This window comes from Tetranychus urticae, chromosome 3, assembly GCF_039701765.1.
Source record: "Tetranychus urticae isolate SD_2017Ah chromosome 3, NJAU_TeUrti_SD_1.0, whole genome shotgun sequence".
NCBI classification, from domain to species: domain Eukaryota; kingdom Metazoa; phylum Arthropoda; class Arachnida; order Trombidiformes; family Tetranychidae; genus Tetranychus; species Tetranychus urticae.
Genome location: NC_142960.1, coordinates 13,673,923 through 13,698,756, shown reverse-complemented (window position 1 = coordinate 13,698,756; position 24,834 = coordinate 13,673,923). Strand labels below are relative to the sequence as shown.

The window sequence follows — 24,834 nt, the reverse complement described above, 5'->3', positions numbered from 1 at the left end:
TTGGTTTTGCTTTCTTGTTGTTAAAAAAACTAAGTAAGCTTTTCAACAACAACGACCACAGTAATAATAATACACTAACAATGATAATATAATAATGTTAATAGATGTAGTTAACATTTAACAAACACGCACACACTATCATTATTGTTATTATTATTCAAATGAAACTATTGCTTGGGTATTAATACAATGTGGACTTGATGTTATTTTGTTTTGTCGATTACCACAGCTTTTTTTAACTCATTAACTGAGCGACCCGAGTTAAAAGGTGATTCATGGTTATTTGATTGATTGGCGAAAATGAATTTCTTGATAACACAGAAAAAGGTGATTAATTATTTCAGCTTTTCTCTCTATTTTGTGTTCAGATTTCTTAAACAGATAACATTTAATATTGATGAGTTCACAGGGATGAAAATTAATGATGGATATTGATTATCAAGGACTTTCCAATGGTTTACCACATTTTAAATACATTAAACAGTAACATATTAAATCCATCTTCAATAATCTATCGTGTCTCTTCAACCTTTCAGTTATGCTAGACTTTTTTTTTGTAAATTTTTTCAACTTCTCCTGATTTCTTCTTCTTTTTCATCATCATTATCATCTTCTTCAATCACTACGACTGCGATTACGACTACTACTACTTGGAGTAACAATATATAAACAGAGTGAGAGGAAAAAGAAAGTTAAAAAATAGATATAAACACAAAAACAACATAAAACTCTGCTCAGCGTCCTAACCTACCTTGTCTGTTGACCTGACTTTAATATTATTACAAATTCATCATTCACAGTATACATTTGGTAAATGTTTGTATATAAAGTCTCAACGTCTCAAGACAAGGTATGGTAAGGAGATGATGATGACGATGAAGAAGAAGACATTACAGGGAAATAAGTTAAAGAAAGGATGATGAAAAAAGAAGAGAAGATTCCCTGGTGAGTTTGAAATTGACTGATGGTGGTCTTGGTTTGATATTAGCTACTGGCTCCTTTACTTATCCTTTGTCAACAAGATACATTTCATACATGTCATTTCAACCTCCCCCTTCCTCTCTATCCTTTCATCCTTCCTTTGGTTGCTTCTTTTTTTTGTGAATCTTCACATTGTCCTTTAAATGATACTGATGATGTTGATGACGATCATGTCGGTGATTCCTCTCTTTTTGTGTTATTGTTGCCTTTTACCAAAAATCTCATCATAAATCGGAATCATTTCTTATAAAATTTATAATTTCTTTTCATGCCAATATATCTATTGTTGATGATGGTATCTCGTTGTATCACAATCAGCTGGTTTTCCTTTTCTTTTCAAGCCTTATTCTTTGCGCCTTATCCATGGTCAACAACTAGTATAGCTATTGGTTTGCTCCTTTCCCACACCATAAATAAATTTGAGTGTTACCCTTCTTTAATTGTCTACCTGTAAAAACAAAGAATAATAAGGTAAGAATTTACTGTCTTCGAAAAAAAAGAGAAAAAAAGGAAAAGAAGAGAGTAAAGGTTGGACTAAGGCGGTGTGAGGTGTAGCCCGAAGAGTCCTTCCTATGGTTACCTTGGTTTTCTTACCTTTTTGGTTAAATTGTTATTTCAGGTAAACGGTCATTAGTTTATCCAATATAGTTAGTGGTAAAATGAGTAGAGATGAGGATGAAGGAGGATCTATTTTAACAATCTGCCGACGTGTCTCTAGGCCTACTACTGTAAAAAAAAAGAGAGAGAGAGCATGTAAGATGAAAAGACAGAAGAGAGCAGAAAAAAAGAGATAGAAAGGGAAAAAGATAGTGAGAGTTAGTCGTCAGGCCTTACTCGATCTTTTTTTCTTCCTCCTACTTTACCAAAGGGCGAGAAATAACGTTGAAGCTAAAAAAACATTCATCATTCTTGAATTCACAATACAATAGATGCAATGTATTCAGGTTAACTTACGGATGAAACATGAGACAAGAAAGAAATAAAGAAGATAAATAGAAAGATAGAAAGTGAGAGGTAAAAATAATAATAATTTAAGTCCCATCTCATTTTCTTCAAACAAAAAGATCTTTCCTCTGATTATTCTTACCTTTTCTTGTATCCATACCTTTTTCAAGACCATCCTTTACTCTGCTTGCTTTTCAATCCATCGATATCATCCATTGTCTCCTTGGGTAGATCAACTTTCCCGATTCTCTTTTGGACTGGACGCCACATTTTTTCACTCTTATCTATTCCCAGTTAAATAGCATAATCAATCTAATAAATATCATTTCTTTTCCTTGTACTTTTCAACTTCATTTCTCGCATTTTTATCTTTACCTTAGTCTACTTATTCCCTCTCTCCCTTTCATTCTTAACCTCTGATTTTCATCTAAATATGTGGTAAACACTTTTGGATTGACACACAATTTGAAAGTCAATCGGCGGACAAGTTAACAAATTGCCCGAAATAATAGTTTACATGATAAGAGATCTTCTAGCATTCAGAAGCCCTCAGGGATTTTGAGTAAAATCCTTTTATCTGATTGAAAGTGAGAAGAAAGAGAGAAAAAATAGGATAACAAGGTAAAATGAAATTAACTTTAAAGTTGATGTTACTGCCGTTACTGTTTCAAATTTGACTGTTTATCCTCTTTGACCACCATGTGTTTCAGTTAACTTTTGCTCTTTCTTATCCTCTTTTATCATGTTATTGTTACTTTCTTTTATCCAGAACATTATCATCTTCACTGATAAGATGACGATAATGCAGCTGAAAAAATGTTTCTTGACTTTTTGTCTTTCACTGGATATTGATGAAGTGGTCAATCAATGACAATTAATCCCTGTCTTATCAACTTAACTTTTTCCACTTGAAATTTTATAATCGCCAAATAATCTTGACCGTCTTGGATTTTACAAATTGTTTTGCTGTTTATAATCGACTCTTTATTGTAAAATAATCACAAATTCAAAATTGAATATAATTGATTTTTGATCGATACGTCAAGAAATCCTGTAACTCTACAATGGTATCGGCGAAATGTGTGTAAAGGCTTGATCATGGGTGAATTGCAGAAAAAGAGATGCAAATATCACTACAGTGTATATAACTGGTAAAAGAGAGTATTACAAAAATTTAATTGGTGTACACAAGATATGAAATTATATCATAACAAAAAGAATAACATCGGGTTAATATCATGATCTGAATTTTTCCACAGAATTGAAGTGGATCAACAGTTATTTTGGTTTTTTAACAATAACATCAATCAAGGAACCATCTTCTATTTCTAATTCGAATGGGGTTTCCTTTCCGCTCAGTCGGTCTCCATCGAAGTCAAAAATTAAATCACTAATACTGTATCCTTTGGTTTTAGCGTATTCTTCCATGATTAAACTCATACTGCTAGTCTTGTTGATTCTAAGAGTTACAGGCACGGCATGTTTACCATCTTCATTATTACGGAATTTGATTTCTAAAACGTTAGGATCTTTTGGTTCTTTATGCTTTTTCCTCCTTGCATCTTCTGGACCATCTGATCTTTCTTTGGCATAACATTCTAAAATATCCACGATTGTTAAATTCAATTTTTTGGGTGAATCTTTCATTGATAAAACTTTATCGTTGAGAGTTATGACCAGTTCATGTGATTTCTTTGAAACATTTAGAGTTTTATAGAATTCGTCAAGATTTTTCCAGAGTGGGCTGTCATATTCAACCATGAACCTATGGATTTTTCCATCAAATTTGAGTTTAACATTGAGCAGCTCTGTCAATGTTTCTTGAATTTCTTCCTCCTCTTCCGAGCTTTCAACTGAATCTTCAAGACTGATAAGAGACTCGTCTGATTCATCTAAAACGATTTGTTCTTTGGTTTCGATAACAGGCGCGTCCTCAACCTTCAGTATTTTCGAAACAGTTTCAATTTCAACTTTATTTTTAACAATTTCCTTTTCAACAGGCTTGTTAGCAAATTCTTTATATTTGGCAGCAAAAGAGGCACCACGATTTGAAATAAATCCACTCATATCCACAATAATAATAATTTAGTTGCCAAGAAATTATACAATTAAAACAATGAATACAAACTAATAAACGCAACTACAATAAACAAAAAACAGCGATTTTAAATCATGTTTCCAAAACAAAACCAACAACAACACAATTTAAAAGAAAACTCCGACAGATGTCACTTCAAGTGTTTTTACCGCGCAATTCAAAAAAACTAACAGCAACCAAATTAAATGAAAGTAAAGGAAGAAAGAAAAGAAAGAGAAACTTATAAATTTTTCATCCGCACAAGGTCTTATTTCTAGTACCTCAAATTTTAGGTCCTCTAAAAGGCCACAATAAACTCATTTATAGATAAAGAGTCCATTCGTGAGATTTGAAGATTTCTCTGTTCGATGGTTCTCGAAAAAGTCGAGCTCGAAGTTGAAACTTGAAAAGCTTTTTGTACAACTATGACAGCAGATTTTTGTCGTTAAACACATTGTACTGATGTATCTTTTGAGGATAAACCAAGAAATGTATTCATTTTTAGAAATAAAATTTTCATTTTTCTGTAAAACGTATTAGTTCGATTTTAATTTAAACCGATCCCAATCTATGACCATAAGAGTTAACGAGCTCAAACTTATTATTTGTCCATGAAAATTGTTGTTACACATCAACGACTCAATACTTTTAGCAATTAATCAGCAGTTCTCTTGATTTTGGCCATTGGTCTTAAAACTTTGAGTCTCGATATTTCGAGAATGGCATCATTCACAATTATTATTCTCTAACCAAATTAGTTCTTAACTAATAAATAATACAATTCAATTTAATTACTTTCAATTAGGCCATTTGGGTCATGATTTTTGGACTTTAAATGTTCTAGAAACAACTTATTCAACACAAAAAACTCATATAAACCCATATCTTGCTAAATAAACCACTTTTCTGGTTAAACTTACAAATGAGATGCAAAGAGTGCTGCCAAAGGCTCGAACATTTGAGTTTAGATTTGAGACTTAGTGAAGTTTGCAGGGAAATGAAAACTGAGTTCATTGGTACTATTAAATAATTCCTACGATGGACAACTTTCTAGAAAATCGAAGTCAAAGTTTAAACTTCGAACGCGTTTTGTTCAGCTATGGAAGCTAATTTTTTCATGAAACTCTATGCAACTGATGTAAATTTTGATGATGAACCAGAAAATGCATTTAATTTGAGAAATAAAACTTTCGGTTTCCTGTAAAGCATATAAGTTCGATTTGTAGTAAAAACGATCTTCTTCTGTGACCGATTGAGTTAGATGATTGAAACTTATAATTTGTCAATAAAAACTGTTGGTACACATCAACGACAAAAAAGTTTTTTCCATTAATCAGCAGTTCTCTTGATTTTGGCTATTGGCCTTAAAAATTTGAGCCTCGATATCTTGCGAATGGTAGCGCTTGCAATCACCATTCTCTCACCAAATTAATTCTTGACTAACAAATAATGCAATACAATTGAATTTCTTTCCATTAAGGCGTTTGGGTCATGATTTTTGGACTTTAAATGTTCTAGAAACAACTTATTCAACAAACTAAACTCATATAAACACATATCTTGCTAAATAAACCACTTTTCTGGTTAAACTAACAAGTTAGATGCAAAGAGTGCTGCCAAAGGCTCGAACCTTTGAGTTTAGATTTGAAACTTAATAAAGTTTGTAGGGAAATGAAAACTGAGTTCATTGGTACTATCAAATAATTCATCCGATAGACAGTTTTCTGGAAAATCGAAGTCAAAGTTTAAACTTCGAACGCGTTTTGTTCAGCTATGGAAGCAGATTTTTTCATGGCAATCTGTTCAACTTATGTAAATTTTGATGATGAACCAGAAAATGCATTTATTTTTTGAAATAAAATTTCCGTTTTTCTGTAAAGCATGTAAGTTCGATTTGCATTTAAACTGATCTTCTTTTGCGACCGATTCAGTTAGAGGACTGAAACTCATAATTTGTCGATAAAAATTGATTGTGCACATCATTGATTGAATACTTTTTTCAATCCAACCACAGTTCTCTTGATTTTGGCCATTGGCCTAAAAACTTTGTGCCTCAATTATTCGAGAATGATATCACCTACGACCATTATTTTTTCTCGAAACATTAGATCTCATTATGGGCTATAACATTATGTGACTGAATATCAAATAAAGTCTAAGTTAATTCATCTAATACTGAAGATACTTTTACCGCTCAAGATTTGTGTTTAGCATTATAAACCAAGTTTTTAATCTGACAACATAAGTAATTCAATGCTATAACTTTTTTGGAGGTTCTTTCATGGTTCAATATTACAATATATTATAACCCAATATGGAATCTAATGTTTGCTCAAGAACGGTGATCGTAGGTGATACCATTACCGAAATTTTGAATCACAAAGTTTTAAGGCCAATGGCCCAAATTAAGAGAACTGCTGATAAATTGATAAAATTATTCAACCCATAATGTTATGTTAACAATTTTATGGGCAAAAAATAAGTTTCAGCTCCTTTACATTGAAGGTTGGTGAATGCGGTCGGTTTAAATAAAATTTGAACTTGATTTGTTTTACAAAAATAGAAAATGTTATTGGTAAAAACAAATTCATTTTCTGGTTCATCATCAAAATTACATCAGTTGCATAGAGTTTCATGAAAAAATTAGCTTCCATAGCTGAACAAAACGCGTTCGAAGTTTAAACTTTGACTTCGATTTTCTAGAAAGTTGTCCATCGTAGGAATTATTTAATAGTACCAATGAACTCAGTTTTCATTTCCCTGCAAACTTCACTAAGTCTCAAATCTAAACTCAAATGTTCGAGCCTTTGGCAGCACTCTTTGCATCTCATTTGTAAGTTTAACCAGAAAAGTGGTTTATTTAGCAAGATATGGGTTTATATGAGTTTTTTGTGTTGAATAAGTTGTTTCTAGAACATTTAAAGTCCAAAAATCATGACCCAAATGGCCTAATTGAAAGTAATTAAATTGAATTGTATTATTTATTAGTTAAGAACTAATTTGGTTAGAGAATAATAATTGTGAATGATGCCATTCTCGAAATATCGAGACTCAAAGTTTTAAGACCAATGGCCAAAATCAAGAGAACTGCTGATTAATTGCTAAAAGTATTGAGTCGTTGATGTGTAACAACAATTTTCATGGACAAATAATAAGTTTGAGCTCGTTAACTCTTATGGTCATAGATTGGGATCGGTTTAAATTAAAATCGAACTAATACGTTTTACAGAAAAATGAAAATTTTATTTCTAAAAATGAATTCATTTCTTGGTTTATCCTCAAAAGATACATCAGTACAATGTGTTTAACGACAAAAATCTGCTGTCATAGTTGTACAAAAAGCTTTTCAAGTTTCAACTTCGAACCCGATTTTCTCGAGAACCATCGATCACAGAAATCTTCAAATCTCACGAATGGACACAGTTTTCATGTCCTTACAAACCAACAGCAGTCCAAATCTTAAAAAATTGGTTTTCACTTCGTTTTGAACATTTGTGTGAGTTTGTGTATAAATGTTATAATTGTGATAGTTGTGTTTTCAGTAACAACCTAAATTTCATTTCTAAATCTCTGAAATACAGTCGATTTTCGTTTGTTTTCTAGCAATATTGCTAGAAATGTTAGTACTAAACTTTCTGAAGTACAATCAACTGAATCTGGATTCCACCTCTAATTATGATAATTGTTATAATTGAAGCAGCATTTTCAGGCTTTGTTTTGAATAAAAGGATCTTCATTCAAAAGATCTATTAGGGTAAGAATAGCTCGAGATGCTTTATCGGGACTTGTGGGTTGAACATGAAACACTGGATAATTAACCCCAATAAGATCAATAGTCATTTTTCATATTATGATTCAGATCAAATGGACGATTAAATGTAAGTCAAAACAAAGCATGAAGTACTCGAATACATTAGAATGGTTAAATTTAAAATTAAAGGTAATCTAATTGAATAATGTAAAGTTAAATGAGGAATGTTTTTCATTGTTTTTAATTGGAAAAGCCTAATTTCGTTAATAAAAGTAAGTCATAAATTAATTTCGTGTTTGAACAGGTTGTTTAATCAATTATCAATTCATCAACAGTGATTGATTAAGGTAATCAAAGTAAACAAACTAAGTTTTCTTTATGAGATGAATGGTCAGATCTATTAATAATGTGATACTAATTCAAGTTGATTGAACCATCATCATCATGTCTATCATGTTTTTATTTGAAAGAGCATTCTTACAGCAATAAAAAGGCACGTTTCTTTCGATGAACGATCGATATCACAACTAGTGAGATACTACGGAAAACGTGGAGGAACAATAGGATAAGAAGAGCGAAAAAGACGAGAGAATGAAAAAAAAAGTCTTCGGCAAAAAAGGTAAATTCAAATGATTTATAATTAAAAAAGAGTATGATGGTTATGTGTTTGTATGGCAATGGTCATCATGATTCGTTTTGCATTGTTTGCTTTCGGCAAATCTAGCTTCTGAAAAATTGGTCTTCTTGTGATTCGGAATCCTTTTGTTGTTCATCCTTGACCTGGGAGACTGACCGTGAGGCTGATGAGGATTCTGGTTGGTTTAAGCTTTGTTGGGATTGCTCGAATCGGGTTGGAGCTTGAGTGGATGTAAGGTAGAATGGCTTCAAGACTCGTTGACCATTGAGTTTGCCTGAGTTGAATGATGGCGATAGAGATGCTGATTTGACTGATGCTGAGTTACTTGAAGCGCTAGTTTTTCCTTGGTTTGTGGATAAGAATGAGTTTTGAGCTTGAGCAGGTTGAGGTTGAACGAAAAGAGCTGGTCGTGCTGGAAGAGCGGGAAGAGCTGGGAGAGCTCGAACTGAAGATCGGCTTGGAGCAACAAATCTTCCCTTGGTTGAAGCAGAAGAAAGTGAAGCTGACTTGATTGATGATGATGAGGATGCTGATGCTGATTTAGTACCAGAAGCAGAGGAAAGGGATCCTGATGAGATTGGCTGTGAAGGTTGGAAGTTGAAAGTTTGAACTGGAAGAGGAGCAGGGGCAATGACTACTGGTCGTGGAGCTGGGATTGGCTGTGCTGCGGGTAATGGTTGTGGGATGAAAGCTGGTTGTTGTTGGACAAAGAAGTTTGGTTTGGGAAGAGAAAGTCTTGGGATTTCTTGGACAAGAACTGGTTGATAATCAGATACAAATTGTTGAGAAACTGGAGCTGAAATTTGAACAGTTTGAGGTTGGAAGGCTTGAGGTTGGAAAGTTTGAGCAACTGGGACTCTGAAAATTTGTTGGGTGTTTGGAGCTGGGATTGAGTGAACAATTTGTTGAGAGAATGATTTTGGTGCTTGAGGAAGTGGGGCTGGGGCAGGGAGTGAGGATGGGGAAAGAGATTGTTGAGATTGTTGTTCTTGTTGCTCTTGTTGTTGTTGTTGTTGGGATTGTTGTGATTGTTGTTGTTGCTGTTCGAATCTATCTTCATCTTGTTTCTGTTGGGCGAAAGCATCGAAAGCTGGACCAGCAGATCCTTGACTTACAGCTGGAGCTCGTTGGAATGAGTTGACTGAAGGTAAGGCTGGGATTGGAGCTCCGATGTATTTTCGTGGGGCATCTGGTCCAGGTTCAGCGACTGGTCCGAAAGCTCGAGCAATTTCTTCGGCTTTAGGCTGTGAGGTTTCCATGATGACTCCAGATGGGTTTTGTCTCTCAGTTCCAGGTTCGTTTGTGATGATGGAAGCTCTGAAACCATCTCCATCGGCAACATAGTTGACAACTCGGTTAACACCATCAGCACCAACCATGGTGTATGATCCAGTTACCTTACGTCCATCTGAGCTTTCAGATCGGCTTGATCGTCCATCAGATCCAGGAGCCTCATAACCGAAAGAGTAAGGCTTTGGTGGACCCCAAAGAGCATCTAAATCACCGCCAGCTCCAGCTGGTTCTGGTGCAGGGGCTGGTGGAGGGGCAAGGAAGGGAACTGATTCAGGTCCAAGTGCACCTTCTGAGTCAGTTTGTCGTTGTTGAACAACATTACCGCCTTTGGTTGCTAAAACCACTGAAAGGATGGACAATAAGATTGTTACCTGTGAAAGGAAAAACCAAACATTAATAAATCTGTTCAATGAATGAGTTCAACAAATCATTACAATAAACCAATCAAAGGTCATTTGTCTATTTTTATTCAGCAGAATAAAGAACAGACAGAATTATAAAAAACCCGTTTAACTATCAAGTTAAATTAACAATAATAGAAGCTATCAATTAACCTTTATTTAGATGATAAAATTGATATTTTTGACTACAATTATTTTTTAATGAATCAATTTCTTTGTATTTCAATTGAAATGTTCAATTCAATTGTTAAACATAATACATGGTTTATCATAATTATCATTTGACAAACAAATTGTTCATTAGATTGATAAGGTTGTAAATTGTTTTCAATCGTGTAGTTGAAGATATAAAACACAATCCAAAATTATCATTTAAGATTTGATTGAATACTATTATTAATTTCATCTACAGGTAAGGATAAAGAAAATTGAAAATGGAAAACGATAATTCACTATTTCACCAAATAACTGCATGAATAAATGGTGCTAGTGACAGATAAGAAAATCTTTATCACCTTACATTTTCAAGTTTCATTATTCATTAGTCAAAGATGGAACAGACTGGACAAACTTGTTCTTTGCTGACACAGAAGAAAATATTTTATCCATGGATTGAAATATCATCAAATCTAAACTCAATTAAATAACTAAACTAATTGATACAGCTGATAAACTGTTGAAAATCAACCATTGAATCACAATTTGCACAAATCAAGAGACATGGCGAATGATTTAACATCTTGAATTAGGCAGACAACAATAATAAAAGATAGTCCTTTGGTGTTGAATCACAATTTGCAACACTTGATTAGCTTACCTTAAACATGGTGATTGATATTCACTTGGAATCTGGAAAATAAAATTAACTAATTAATGGAGAAATGAGTAAACTAAAACAACACCGACAGTGAAGACTGAAGATAAAATGAAAAGAAGCAAGTGCAATCTCCTTTTTATAAACATTCAGTAAAACGCTGTGGCTGTTTCGAGTGAGAAGGAAGACTGACCTCGTGTATATGAGTGAGAGAGAGAGATGATGATGATGAGAGGAGGGAAAGTAAGTGATGATGTTATGTAGGATGAGCGAGTAAGATTATGAGGATGGTGAAAATAGCGAAAGTGATCTTATGCAAGTTACGATAATCTTTCAATATTAACAAAATTATTATTGAACAGAAGAAGAAGAAGAAGATGATAACCTTGCAAGAAGAAGATGAAGACAGAGATGATAAGAAAGAAAGACGATGATGTTAAACAAGGTCAGGTTGTCAATCCAGTTAACGATAACTCAATCCAGATTCAACTGACCCTGGACACCAACGTAATCAAGAAGAAGACGAAGATGAAAGACGAAAGGAAAACGATGATTTACCTTGCATTTTTCAATGTTTAGTCTGTTTTAAAGCGCAATCAAATGTTAAACAAGAATCAACAAAAAGTTACTTTAAAATGACATTTTCTTGTCACCTTTAACTGCTTAACTCCAGTAAAGTAAGTCAATTGATGCAAAATTCATTTGAGTCTTCCTTTTCAGTTTTACTCATTCAAATGGTGATTCTCATCTTGATCTTGGTGGTGATCAATGATTCTCAGTGACCTTTTAAACAGTGATGAATCAACTGAAAGTGAGCTCATGAGTCGGAAATATTTCACACTTTTTGTGCCTCATTTCTGATTAATATTATTGATAACATGCCTATATAATACTTTGCTATTGAATAACAGATAAACAGTTTTTAAAATGGTCTAAATTGATAGAGATTAAACCCGAGGGCAATTTAAATTGATTGTAAGAAGAGCACGCAAGATGGTCCAAATCTTTTGTCTTGATTACCTTGGAATTGAATATCGAAATTGGATATTCCTGAAAGTGAAAGTGATTTTGTTTTCACATTATTGATAAATACAATGTAGTTGGTGTTAAGTCGTTCTTGAACTTTTTCAATTTGTTTTGTTCCACCGAATAAAATTATCGGATCAAAACAGATTAATTGTTCTTTGTTTTGTTTCAGGTAAGAACAAATTAAACAAAGCAAATCAAGAACAAGAACAAATCGTCTCGGAACACAAATGAAAGATTAATATAAATGAGAATATAATAATAGACGAAAACTGAAGTTCTGATGTATCAACCAAATCAACTTGAATCCATTGTATTGCATTGTATCAATAATGTGAAAACAAAATCACTTTCACTTTCAGGAATATCCAATTTCGATATTCAATTCCAAGGTAATCAAGACAAAAGATTTGGACCATCTTGCGTGCTCTTCTTACAATCAATTTAAATTGCCCTCGGGTTTAATCTCTATCAATTTAGACCATTTTAAAAACTGTTTATCTGTTATTCAATAGCAAAGTATTATATAGGCATGTTATCAATAATATTAATCAGAAATGAGGCACAAAAAGTGTGAAATATTTCCGACTCATGAGCTCACTTTCAGTTGATTCATCACTGTTTAAAAGGTCACTGAGAATCATTGATCACCACCAAGATCAAGATGAGAATCACCATTTGAATGAGTAAAACTGAAAAGGAAGACTCAAATGAATTTTGCATCAATTGACTTACTTTACTGGAGTTAAGCAGTTAAAGGTGACAAGAAAATGTCATTTTAAAGTAACTTTTTGTTGATTCTTGTTTAACATTTGATTGCGCTTTAAAACAGACTAAACATTGAAAAATGCAAGGTAAATCATCGTTTTCCTTTCGTCTTTCATCTTCGTCTTCTTCTTGATTACGTTGGTGTCCAGGGTCAGTTGAATCTGGATTGAGTTATCGTTAACTGGATTGACAACCTGACCTTGTTTAACATCATCGTCTTTCTTTCTTATCATCTCTGTCTTCATCTTCTTCTTGCAAGGTTATCATCTTCTTCTTCTTCTTCTGTTCAATAATAATTTTGTTAATATTGAAAGATTATCGTAACTTGCATAAGATCACTTTCGCTATTTTCACCATCCTCATAATCTTACTCGCTCATCCTACATAACATCATCACTTACTTTCCCTCCTCTCATCATCATCATCTCTCTCTCTCACTCATATACACGAGGTCAGTCTTCCTTCTCACTCGAAACAGCCACAGCGTTTTACTGAATGTTTATTAAAAGGAGATTGCACTTGCTTTATCCCCAGGCATCATTGTCAGTGTTGTTTCAGTTTACTCATCATTTCTCCAATTAATATAATTGATTGATTTTTTCATGAAATTCACTCTAATTACTTGGTTACCTAATATTTTCTGGAATCTTTTCCAAGTATATTCAGTGGATTTGGTCAGTATGGGATCATCATAGCGTCTATGAATGGAAATCAAAAAACAGGATAAACAAGTCAAATTTGAAACAGTAACGACTGTAACATCAACTTTAAAGTTAATTTCATTTTACCTTGTTATCATATTTTTCCCATTCTCTCATCTTCTTCGCACTTTCAATCACATTTCAAGGATTTTACTTAAAATCCCTGAGGGCCTCTGAATACTAGAAGATGTAACATGTAAACTATTATTTCGGGCAATTTGTTAACTTGGCCGATTTACTTTCAAATTGTCTTTCAATGTGTCAATCTAAAGTGATTCCCATATCCATTATATCCCATACTGACCAAATTCACTGAACAGAAAAGATAAGAAAAATATTAGGTAACCAAGTAATTAGTGAATTTCATGATAGATGAAAATCAGAGGTTGAAATGAAAGGGAGGGAGGAATAAGTAGACTAAGGTAAAGATAAAAATGCGAGAAATGAAGTTGAAAAGTAAAAGGAAAAGAAATGATATTTATTAGATTGATTATTTCAATCAACATGAAAATCTCGAAATTATTGAATCAACAGCTCGTCATTCTTAGCAACTGTAGGTTAAAACCTTTCAACAAACTCATGCTTTCAGTCAAAGGAAACTTTTTTTTTTGTTTCTTAAGCTAGCGGCCTTGGTAAGTTCATTTTATTTCGTTTTCTTTATCATTAAAGTTGAAATGGTTTATCTGGAATTATTTATTGGTACAGGATGTTAATTAATGAACTTTGAATGGCTGTTTGAATGAGTTTTTTTTTCTTAGTTTCATCAGCATTTTGATTTCTTTTCAATGAAGAAGAAAAACGCGAAAAAAGATTCAGTAAATACCGAAAATTAGAACCTTTTTCTTGTTTCAGGAGGTCAAATGAATGTAAAAAGTTGGGAATGGCAATATTCATTACATTATGAACATGCCTAAGTTACTTATCGCATAGAAGATGGTTTGACTCCTGGTAAATATTCTGAAAATTTCCGAATATGCTCTGCAGCAATTCAACAAATGCCAATAAATCGATAACGAAAAGAGAAATCAAATTAAACTAAATTTCCTCGAGAACAAGACAAAAAAATCATATGAAAATTGTCTTTGTATGCTAGAAAAATCATTCTCACACTTTGCAAAAGTAGTCGAAAATAAACTTTTCAAAATCCGGTTTTAGCCCCTAGAATTGCTTGTGTTTGATAAATAATCGAACGATCTTAAAGTAAATTAATCTACACTTAGGGTTAAAGAAATATATGATTGAAAAGTTGCATCTATTAATATTTGCATCAACCAGAAAAACAGGAATCAAACGTCTAAAGCTGTTTAATTAACACTCCGTTTATTCGTAAATAACTAATTACAGTCAATAATAAATACAAATGTAAATGTAAAAATAAAAAATCTTGACATTTCTTGCTTGTATTTGACACTCATTTATGCTCATATTTCTTTTTGTGTTTTTATATTAACAATAAGTATGAGTTAATTAAGATGAAATAATGTTATAGAAAAACAATAATAAGTATAGTCCAGTGGTTAAAGTGCTGTTCAAATCAAATGAGGATTAGACTAGGGCTGAGGGTTCAAAGCTGATCAAGGTATCATTGATGTCAATTATTTGCGTTTCCTCGCGATAATGTGCATCTTCGATTCGATTGGCGTGGTATTTGGTCCTTCGCTTTCATGCTGAATCGTTGGCATATGTGTACATGTTGACTGGGATGCTATTTAACTGGGAATAGATAAGATTGAAAAAATGTGGCGTCCAGTCCGAAAGAGAATCGGGAAAGTTGATCTACTCAAGGAGACAATGGATGATAACGATGGATTGAAAAGCAAGCAGAGTAAAGGATGGTCTTGAAAAAGGTATGGATACAAGAAAAGGTAAGAATAATCAGAGGAAAGATCTTTTTGTTTGAAGAAAATGAGATGGGACTTAAATTATTATTATTTTTACCTCTCACTTTCTATCTTTCTATTTATCTTCTTTATTTCTTTCTTGTCTCATGTTTCATCCGTAAGTTAACCTGAATACATTGCATCTATTGTATTGTGAATTCAAGAATGATGAATGTTTTTTTAGCTTCAACGTTATTTCTCGCCCTTTTACTTTCGTTGGCGTTGCACTGATGCTATCGATACGAGTAATAGTACTGAGCAATCGATACTTTTTGTTAGTTGAAAGTTCAAGTTTTTCACTTGACGCCGATTGTTCCACAAAAATCGTCACTATTGCAAGTCTTGAACAATAATATAGCAGAATGCCAGAAAAATTTTGTCTCCAATTGAAAAGATTTGATTGAAGAAGGTTTGAGGTCAACCTTCTGACTTAAAGGGATAAGTGACACGCAAAATCGATCCTAGTCAAATGAAAGTCAACTTAATTTTATGTAAGATGACAGTAAAAACCATGTTTGGTCTTGTCTGGTGCATGTCTCGTTTGGCCACAGTTGCACTTAAAAGTGAATTTTTTCGATTCTTTCTCGCAAGTAGTTCAAGATAGAGCGCTCAATTTTCTGTACGAACTAATAAGGTAGTGCAACTAAAAATTGGCACATCCAGATTTAATAGTTCAAATAAAATTTGAGACGGAATGTCTAGACTTAACCATTAACTTCACCATTTTTCCAGGTATCGAGCCAACAACCTAACTCAAGCTAAATATGAAATTTGAAGTCCGTTGATCAAACATTGGTCGACTATGTCTTCATTAAGTGAATCGTAAAGAGGGCAAAATGAAACAAAACTTGAAGATAAATCATCTCGTTGGTGAAAAATCCCATAGAAAATAAGGTTAAATATCAAAACTTGAAAAATTTGACAAAGATTGCTTTCTCTGATTTTTTCATGAGATAAAATAAATATAATAACAGTAGCTATTTATGGCATATTATTAGGACTCAATTAATAAAAATTAAAAAAATTGTCTAACTAATCTGATTGCTGAATAATTAGCAAAACAATTTCTGCGTCAATTTTTGGTTGAACTACCTTACTATACTTTACCTGAATCTTTTTTGATAATGACTAGGTTAACATCGACTCACATGATTGACAGATTGATACAAAATAGTCTTTACACTACCAGCTTTGAGCTAACGCTCGTTTTTTTCATATGACCAGTAGTTCGCCTGATTTACGAGTGGCCTTTTTTGACAAGCTCTAGCTCTTAAATGAATCAAAATATTCACATAGAACTTTCACCAAAAGCTATCGAATCAAATGTTTTTGCTGATAGAAAAGATTGCCTTCATACGACGTCACGGGAAAATTTGATGTTGCGATCTCAAGTGAAATCAGACGGCCAAAATGCAAAATTTTTTCTGTGACCTCGGATCAATCTAATCTTTGCCGTAACAAAACATGTTTGTTTTAAAGACTTTTAATAAATGTTGATTCATTTAGGAGCTAGAGAGCTTTGGATCCAAGTCTTGAAAATAATTTTCCCTGCGTTGATCAATAAAACTATTCAAGAAATAATATCTACACAAAATTTCAGCTCTATATCGTCACCAGGTTGGAAGAAAGTATCAAAAAAGATTTGACTTTGAAGCGCGACTATGGCCAAACGCGAAATGCTTCAGCAGTTTTGAAAATATCTATCACGGTTTTTCAATGGCCTCTTTCACAAAATTAAGTTAATTTAACGAGGTTCCATTTTTCGTTGCACATACACCTTTAACGCATCAACATTCAGTTCATTATCTTTTATTTATAAATATTTGATCGACCAATACCAATATTATCAAAATAATATCAATCAACACTTCATGAAAGTATTGTTCATCTCTACTTTTGTTAGTGAAGAAGCGACAACAAAGAGGAAGATCCAAAGATGAGTAAGGCTTGACGACTAACTCTCATTATCTTCTTGCCTTTCTATATCTTTTCCTGCTCTATTCTGTCTTCTCTTTTCATCTTACACGCTCTCTCTTTTTTACAATATAAATTATAATTTTGTGAATTCATTATAAAATAATCAGTTGGTTAGTTGAATGAAAATGAATTTCATCAATTATGACTTGCAACGACATCTTGTGGGTTTCAAATAAACTAGTCATACTGCACAGCTGTTTGGGATAAATAAATTTTGTATTTCCCACCATTCATTGAATAAGAGCTGCTGCCACTTTAAAGGATTTTTATCTCAATAAATAAGCTGTTTTCTGAAAAACACGTGATTGTAGAGTAATGAATATGTATTATTACCTGAATAAGGTTAAGTTAACTGTTTAAGTGTTCTAATTAATTCTTCGCCATGTTGATAAACCGTTTAAATAAGGTATTCTCAACCCATCAGTTTTTATCAAATAAATCTACTGTTGCATTGAGTTCAATTTTTTCTAGTTTGCCTGTAAATAATTCAAATTCAAGTCGAGGTTTACATCTAGTGCCAATAGTGGTTGAACAAACTGGAACTGGTGAACGAAGTTATGACATCTTTTCAAGACTTTTAAAGGAAAGGATAATATGCCTGATGGGAGGAATAAACGATGACACAGCATCGCTGACAGTTGCTCAATTATTGTTCCTTCAATCCGAGAGCAGCAAGAAACCTATTCACATGTACATTAATAGTCCTGGAGGTGAAGTTCCTGCAGGAATGGCCATTTATGATACTATGCAATATATTTTACCGCCGATTGCAACTTGGTGTGTTGGTAAGCAGTTTTATGTGATCCGATCCTGAATGTTTGATGTGTTTATTGCAGCGATCCACTAATCCACAGTTTTATAATGGTGATGAGATTTGTTTACTTTGGTTAAATCTGAAAGATTCACGAAAGTGTTTGTTTGTTGAATTTAAATCTTGAAGGAAGCCATTCATATACGGAAACTAGATAACTGACAAAAAATGAAAAGCAACCAAGGTGAAATGAATTTATCAAGGAAACCAGTCGATTTAAACGAAAACGACTAATTAGACATGCTTTCATGGATAGTCCTCATGACCTTCTTGACTACTTTTCTTGCTCATGAGCTTTTTTCAGTTTTCTTTATTTCATTTCTATTTTGCTTTATCATCGATTTTTATTTACCGTCAAGCCTTTTCTATCTTAATTTGTACTTATGGATACTGATTCATCTTCATGGTCATTTTTGTTATGAAAACTCAACCTTCAAGTTTTTATAACTTTATTTGCACCTTTATTCCCACGCTTTCATGATTTCCGTATCTTTTGGTTTTTTTTATCAATTCTAAGTCAACCTGATAGTTGATGTTTTTCTTACCTTTATCTAATTAAACTTACAACTTGTTAGTTTATCTATTTTTTAGTCAAAGTCAAGAATAGAAACCAATGACTATAGATTTTATCAAGGCTTCCAGCTTTAGTGTACAATTTTACTCTGGTTACTAACCACATACAGGGAAAAATCATCATCATCATGTAACAAAAGATGAGAGGATTGCGTGTTATTTGTTTATATCCATTAGAATTGCGCAACTTTATTATCAATTTCATTTGACCTCTCAGTTTCAATATTTGAAAAGCTGATTTTTAATTAATTATTTTAATCTCCCATCTAGGTCAATGCTGTTCGATGGCAAGTTTACTATTAACCAGTGGAACCCCAGGAATGAGACATTCGCTTCCACATTCAAGGATTATGCTTCATCAACCTCATGGTGCAGCACACGGCCAAGCCACAGATATATTCATTCGTGCTGAAGAGATAAATAAGGTTAAAAAAATGCTCAATGGTTTATACGCAAAGCACACTGGACAATCAATTGAAAAAATTGAAGAATTACTTGAACGAGATAAATTTATGTCACCTGAAGAGGCAACCGAATTTGGGTTAATTGATTCAGTTCTTTCTCATCCTCGTACTACGAGTACACAAGAATCGGAGCCTCACTAAATATCTGATGCATTGAAATGATCAGATTACAATAGCAAAGACAACAAACTGCAAAATTAATCAAATTACTGGATCTCCGGGTGTTGTAATTACCAGTGGTACTTAACAATCAAACAAGTTTATTAAAAGAAGAAAGATAACTGCGCATTCAAGAAAATCATCCAAAGTTGATCAAGCCAGGAATAATTATTCAAAGGAATTATGATAATGAAATTGGAGTCAGCTAAATCAATTTTGAGAAGATGCGACAGGAAATCAAAAGGAAAGGATAATCATACTAAGAAAATCTAACTGCGAGTTGCTCGCACTTTATCACCACTTACAAAATTTCCGGAAATATGACATATCCAGTGACAGATTCATGTTTAAATTTTATATCCTTCGTACTAAATTCACGGTAGCATTCACGGTTTCAAAATCAGATTATGTCAGATAAAGATGCATTAGTAGTAAAGTAAAAATTGAAACTTTTTGTTTTTAGTTAAAGAATTTTTTTGTCAAAAAGTTGAATATAATGAAACGAATCTTTCATTTTTTCAAATTGTGAAACAAGAAAAGTACAGAAAAAAGAAGAATATGATTTACATTGCTCGGGCAATTAAGGGATTGATTAATTAGTTTACTTTTTTTCGTTTGTTTGTGGGTTTTTGGGCTTGTAAGTGATTCGTTTGAGATGATGTACCAAAAAGAAATGAACACTTAAAAAGCAAACTGTCAACTCCATAAATCGAGCAGTCATCGGGTCTTCGTTTTCTTGTGTTAACAGTAATAACAATGATTTCTTTTATCTTTAATTATGACAATTATCTGGTTAATGGTTAGCCTTTGGTGTTTTACAAAAAAAAACGTGAGAGAAAAAATGAAATAGAATAGAAGATTCCTGACAAACAAAGAAAAATTAGAAAAAAAATGTCGATCAATTGCCATCAATAGCTTAATTATATTGTGATATTATTCCTTACCAAAGATTATCAAATGACAACCAAAAACTATCTCCATAATCAATCAAAAACAATCACCTAAATGGGTTACACATCTATAATAAAATTACAATATATTTTTATAAATATGTAGCCACGACAACAACTTTACGTAGTAGTAATTAGTAAATACCAATTGATTTTTTTTTTCATTCAAAATAACACACCATGTCATAATCTCTTAATTAAACTATTGATGTAAACCTTTTTTTCCTCTTTGTTTTAGCCCAAAGCATGATGTCTTGAACAATTTTATCACCATTCAAAATTGCAAAGGTTTTGATTTTTCGTTTCTTGATTATTTCGTATCACATGTGAATCCTCTTCATGTAATTTGATAAAATTCAGTTGTACGGATGGTAAGAGATGTTTTTTTTGTGTTGGCTTGTGTTTTTTGGTGAGTTTGTTTTTTTTCATGTGGTGTGTTTATGTGTGTGAGTGTATGTTTTATTTATTTATGTAGAGGTTTTGTATGCATGTATGTAATATGTGTATGCTATTAGGTTGATAAGAATGATAAGTTCAAGTTATAATTCCATATCTTTAGTTTCATCATCAGAGAAATCACTCATCGAGCTTTCCTCGGACGAAGATTCTTTGTCTTGCTGTTCTTTCAACGCTTCTTCGGTAGCATATTTTTTCACATAATCTGTAGAAGAGAAAAGAAAAAGAAAAGAAAAAGTTACATTAGCACTTTCCTACTTCAAAAATAACCAAGGACTGGAGTGTATATATTTATATAAATGTATATTACGAGTAAAATATAACCTGAGGGTAAAAAAGAGATAGGGAAAAGAGAGGAAGGAAAATGAGGGTTCCCCAGATGAATGTTGACCCATCTTGAGGGAGAGGGTACCAAGCATGAGATGGATTGCTTTGAAATGATGATAAAGTAGTAGAAGAGAAGAGAAGTTTAAAGAAACATAATAATGATTCATGTTTCAAACTCATAATTTTGCAATCCTTACACTCTCATGGAGAAAATGTTCCATCATTAACAATTAGAGAATAAATTGAAGGAAAAAAAACTTATCATATTTAACAAGTGAAAGAGTGGAAAAAATAAAGTTAATTTTTGTTTGTTTGTTTCCACAATCAGTTTGAAAGTTGCAAAATTTAACTCAACAAACAACAAAAGCATAACAGAGATGTTTGATGCTTGATTTTTGTAGGTCAACCAGGTCCGCCCAAGCTTTATCATTACTGTATAATAATAATTCTACTTGCAGTCTATTATATTATCAACTTAATCATTGTTGACCAATATTGTTGTTTTTTTCTGAAAGTTAAAAGCCTGTAAAGTATTTTAAATACAATTAAATCAGTTGAAAAATGGATAAGTAAGGCAACAGAAAAATAAAGGTTGAAAATGTAACATAAGTTAATAATATAATAAATATAAGATTAATTGAAAGAAAAATGAGTAAAACTGATAATTACAAATAAGGTAAAGTGAGGAGTTGAGAGTGAACGGCACAGTTTTCATTTAACTTCTTCACCTTTTTAGATTGCAATTGGTAGTACAGATTTATTGTGTGGTGTTTAGAGCCTTAATCAACAAAAATGATTAGTAGTAGAACGAGAAGTAGAAAAAATAAAGAACTGATAGTTTCCATTATCAGTTAGAACAAGATTTACATGATTTAGTTAGGTAAGGTCAACTTGTGAGTAATAAAAATGAAATTTGAACATTACCTGCAACTTTCCTATTGTATTCCTCGGGTTTATGAAGATACAATGCTGCAGCATCACCATTTAGAGGATCAATTGGATTTGGGTAGGTGAGTAATTGAGGTAAAAATGATTCAAATATGTTGGAGAGATCATAAAGAGCTGTCCAGGCTTGATTGATAACATCCAAACAAACAGTTCCAGATACTTCATCGATGTTAGGATGATAAATTTTGTTCATAAATCCGATGGACGGTGATTTAAATGGATATTTCTCTGGTAGATCCACACGAACCTTCCAAACACCTCCTTCATAAGGTGCTGAATTAGTTGATAAGCAGATAAGGAAATAAGAAGAATAGGTTTCAACATTAACATCAAGAACAAACTAAGGCAAAGCAAAGAGAACAAAAATAAATCCTGACAACAATTGGCTTTTTTTCTGTTGCTCCAGTGAAGGTGAAGAAGGAGAAAAATTGACTTACTTCCTTTGGGTCCATAAAATTTCACACAAAATTCATTTAATCCACCAAGGATAGTAACTACATGTTTAGATTCAATCCTAGAAAATAGAGAAGAGAAAGAGAGATAGAGAAAGAGAAAATTTTTTGTTTATCCATTGGTCTGATTTAATGTAAGATAAAGTGTTATTTACAATTTTAGGACATCGGTATCCATTCTTCTTTTGCCTGGACTTGGTGAGGACATCATTATATCGATAACAGAATCACAATTAGAAAAAAAACGGTTCGCACGGGAAACAAGGAAAACAACGAAATTGATTATACTGTAGTTGTTGCTGCTTTTATGCTTATACTTATGTCTTTAGTGTTAGTGATGATATCGAAAATATCGATAACAATAATCGATATTTTAAATGCTATGCTGAATCGATGTTGACTAATCGATATTAAATTTTTCTCAAGTTTTTGATTAAACCTTTTTAATCAGTTACTTGTGAAGGGTCCTTTCAACAAAACCAGATCACATTAATGACAACAATTTACCCTAACAATAAGTAAATATGTAGATATGATTGCCTTCTTTAATTATCATCTAATCTCTTTAAAAATGATTTGTATACTTTTTGTTTACTCACTTTGACAAACTAAATCCACTCGATGCATCTGTATAGTCGATTATCATCGATCTTTTATGAATTTATTGCGTAATCACTAAACATCGATTTTTCAATCATCGCACATCACTATGCTCTTCATAACATCACCTTGCTCAGCAATAATACTGCTGAAGTACAGGGTGTTAGGATGAGGAGAGGAAAAAAAGGTTCCCCTTGCGCATTAAACTGATTCTGGTTTGTTATGTTTTGGTTTAATGTTTACATTTCATAAGATGTTTTGTATCCACTCTTTCAATTTACTCACAATGTCAGTGATTCTTTTCGGAAGTGAATTAATAAGAGATACAAGGTAAGCTTTATCTATATTATCCCATTTTTTTATAACTTTGTTTACTAATTATTTTTTTACTCTTTGGTGCAGTTTCAAGCTGGATTTTTTTGATTGGAAAATTGACCCTCAATGCTTTATGCAACTGTGATTAGATGAACCATCAGGCCAAATTAATGCTCCACCCACCAAACGAACTTTCTTATCACCCTGTAGTCACTGAATCAAGTATAAGAATGTCAGTGATGACAGCGCCTCACTAAGAAGTCGAGTACGGCTGAGTGGCTCTCACTCCACCCCCTAATGGCCATACACGCTTGGCTGAGCGCTCTTACATCTGTTGGATTTGATAACTTATCTGTTGGTTGGAATTGTAATCTATTTATCGATTGTTTCTCGCTCTTTTCTTAGAATATTTGAATCAATGATCTTTCATTCTATATTCTCAGAGGCTTCATGAAGTACAAAAGAATGCGAGGCTGTCGTGAAGCAAGCAAAAGATTCGACTTTGTGTAAAATGTTCAGACCCAGGCTTCTCAGTAAGTTTATTTTCATTCTATCTGTTATTCATTATTTTCTTGACGAGAAAATCAATTCAAATCTTAAACCAAGTGTCTTATTTTTATTATTGTTTCTGTAAGCTGATTTTCTAATTAAACCTCTGAACTTTTATTTAGATGGCTGGAATGTGCTGGACCCTTCCGTTAATCATCTCAGGGATGTCCTTCTTGGAAATATAATACCTAAATGGAATGATTTACTCTATCAGAATGATTGGCAAGAAGCAATTAATCAGCTTGAAATAGGTTGAATGAAACCGATGCCTCCTTTAGCGGGAAAGGGCGAAAGATTTACTATAATTGGTAGTAGTCATGCAGAATTATCTTTTGCTCATCAGTTGATCAAGTTAGACACAGTTACTATGTATGAGAGAATTACCGTTTTGGTCACGGAAATACTTGTAATATGGTTAACCCACCATGGAAAATTGTTAAACGACGAATTGAATTAATGGCTGTTGAGGTTATCAAAACCAATCTTGATATCGAAAAAACAATCAGTGGTAAAGACTTGATTAATCGATATGATGATTTCTGTGTTGCCACGGGTCCACTTGACCTCGAGATTTTAATATTCTTGAACAAGAACTTGATGCTATTTACTTGCCATGACTTACTTGGAAACTTGACAAAACTACAAATACCAGGCACTCATAAAGAATGGCTGGCATGAGTGTATTGTTTATTAGGTAAGGTTGTACGAGAGACTGTCAGCTCACTTATTCTCACGCTAAGCTGTAGCTAAACAAGCTAAGTAACAAGCTGACTTAGCTTACTGGCCAAAATGGACAGCGGCCTCTATGGGTTAGTTATAATCTTAGTAAATTAACTTACTTACTTTAGCTAATAATTAGAACAATATGCTCATTCAATCAAATTGTACACTTGAAGAAAACTAAATTGGTTGGAATGGCAATCATATTCAAAATTTTTTAATTGAAATACTGCATATATTGTTCGATATCTCATTTGAT

At 32.8% G+C, this 24,834-nt stretch overlaps 4 protein-coding genes and 2 long non-coding RNA genes across 10 annotated transcripts; 2 read left to right on the top strand and 4 right to left on the bottom strand.

The window, feature by feature from the left end:
• Window positions 1-979: 979 nt before the first annotated feature.
• LOC107363952 (uncharacterized) lies at window positions 980-2,450 on the bottom strand. Of its 2 annotated transcripts, XR_016200302.1 has the most exons (4): window positions 2,069-2,450; window positions 1,816-1,930; window positions 1,576-1,707; window positions 980-1,429 (listed from the first exon to the last, which is right to left on the bottom strand). It is a non-coding gene; the product is annotated as an uncharacterized LOC107363952 (long non-coding RNA). The 2 variants fall into 2 exon arrangements; XR_003082586.2 differs by lacking the exon at window positions 2,069-2,450 and having other exon boundaries at window positions 1,816-2,035.
• Window positions 2,451-2,887: 437 nt separating this feature from the next.
• LOC107364318 (NFATC2-interacting protein) lies at window positions 2,888-4,120 on the bottom strand. The gene has a single exon (XM_015931655.3). It carries the CDS (start codon window positions 3,991-3,993, stop codon window positions 3,205-3,207), a length of 789 nt encoding a protein of 262 aa, XP_015787141.2. The 5' UTR covers window positions 3,994-4,120; the 3' UTR covers window positions 2,888-3,204.
• Window positions 4,121-8,178: 4,058 nt separating this feature from the next.
• LOC107364235 (uncharacterized) lies at window positions 8,179-11,003 on the bottom strand. The gene is made up of 2 exons (XM_015931565.3): window positions 10,903-11,003; window positions 8,179-10,055 (listed from the first exon to the last, which is right to left on the bottom strand). Exons 1-2 carry the CDS (start codon window positions 10,909-10,911, stop codon window positions 8,475-8,477), a joined length of 1,590 nt encoding a protein of 529 aa, XP_015787051.2. The 5' UTR covers window positions 10,912-11,003; the 3' UTR covers window positions 8,179-8,474.
• A 6,572-nt stretch (window positions 11,004-17,575) lies between these two features.
• Window positions 17,576-19,729, top strand: ClpP (Caseinolytic protease proteolytic subunit). The gene is made up of 2 exons (XM_015931548.3): window positions 17,576-18,036; window positions 18,906-19,729. Exons 1-2 carry the CDS (start codon window positions 17,634-17,636, stop codon window positions 19,238-19,240), a joined length of 738 nt encoding a protein of 245 aa, XP_015787034.1. The 5' UTR covers window positions 17,576-17,633; the 3' UTR covers window positions 19,241-19,729.
• UbcE2H (ubiquitin conjugating enzyme E2H) lies at window positions 19,709-22,709 on the bottom strand. Of its 4 annotated transcripts, XR_001569098.3 has the most exons (6): window positions 22,547-22,709; window positions 22,377-22,453; window positions 21,916-22,212; window positions 20,388-20,869; window positions 20,203-20,276; window positions 19,709-20,120 (listed from the first exon to the last, which is right to left on the bottom strand). XR_001569098.3 is itself a non-coding variant. In XM_025161164.2 (5 exons), the coding sequence occupies exons 1-5, from the start codon at window positions 22,600-22,602 to the stop codon at window positions 21,454-21,456; spliced, it is 600 nt and encodes a 199-aa protein (XP_025016932.2). In that variant the 5' UTR covers window positions 22,603-22,709; the 3' UTR covers window positions 20,938-21,453. The 4 variants fall into 4 exon arrangements, 2 of the variants coding, with proteins under 2 accessions (XP_015787035.1, XP_025016932.2); XR_001569096.3 differs by having other exon boundaries at window positions 20,203-20,869; XM_025161164.2 differs by lacking the exons at window positions 19,709-20,120; window positions 20,203-20,276; window positions 20,388-20,869 and adding exons at window positions 20,938-21,514; window positions 21,661-21,769.
• Window positions 22,710-22,894: 185 nt separating this feature from the next.
• On the top strand, window positions 22,895-24,548 carry LOC107364229 (uncharacterized). The gene is made up of 3 exons (XR_001569109.3): window positions 22,895-23,321; window positions 23,394-23,839; window positions 23,978-24,548. It is a non-coding gene; the product is annotated as an uncharacterized LOC107364229 (long non-coding RNA).
• Window positions 24,549-24,834: the final 286 nt, after the last annotated feature.

Bases quoted from the DNA above. Each gene is read 5' to 3' on its own strand.
- LOC107364318 (XM_015931655.3), bottom strand. From the start codon at position 3,993: ATGAGTGGATTTATTTCAAATCGTGGTGCCTCTTTTGCTGCCAAATAT.
- ClpP (XM_015931548.3), top strand. From the start codon at position 17,634: ATGTTGATAAACCGTTTAAATAAGGTATTCTCAACCCATCAGTTTTTA. The intron at 18,037-18,905 runs GTAAGCAGTTTT...TCTCCCATCTAG, and splicing joins GATTGCAACTTGGTGTGTTG to GTCAATGCTGTTCGATGGCA.
- UbcE2H (XM_025161164.2), bottom strand. From the start codon at position 22,602: ATGATGTCCTCACCAAGTCCAGGCAAAAGAAGAATGGATACCGATGTC. The intron at 22,454-22,546 runs GTAAATAACACT...TCTATTTTCTAG, and splicing joins GATACCGATGTCCTAAAATT to GATTGAATCTAAACATGTAG. The intron at 21,515-21,660 runs GTAATTATCAGT...AATACTTTACAG, and splicing joins CTCCTCACTTTACCTTATTT to GCTTTTAACTTTCAGAAAAA.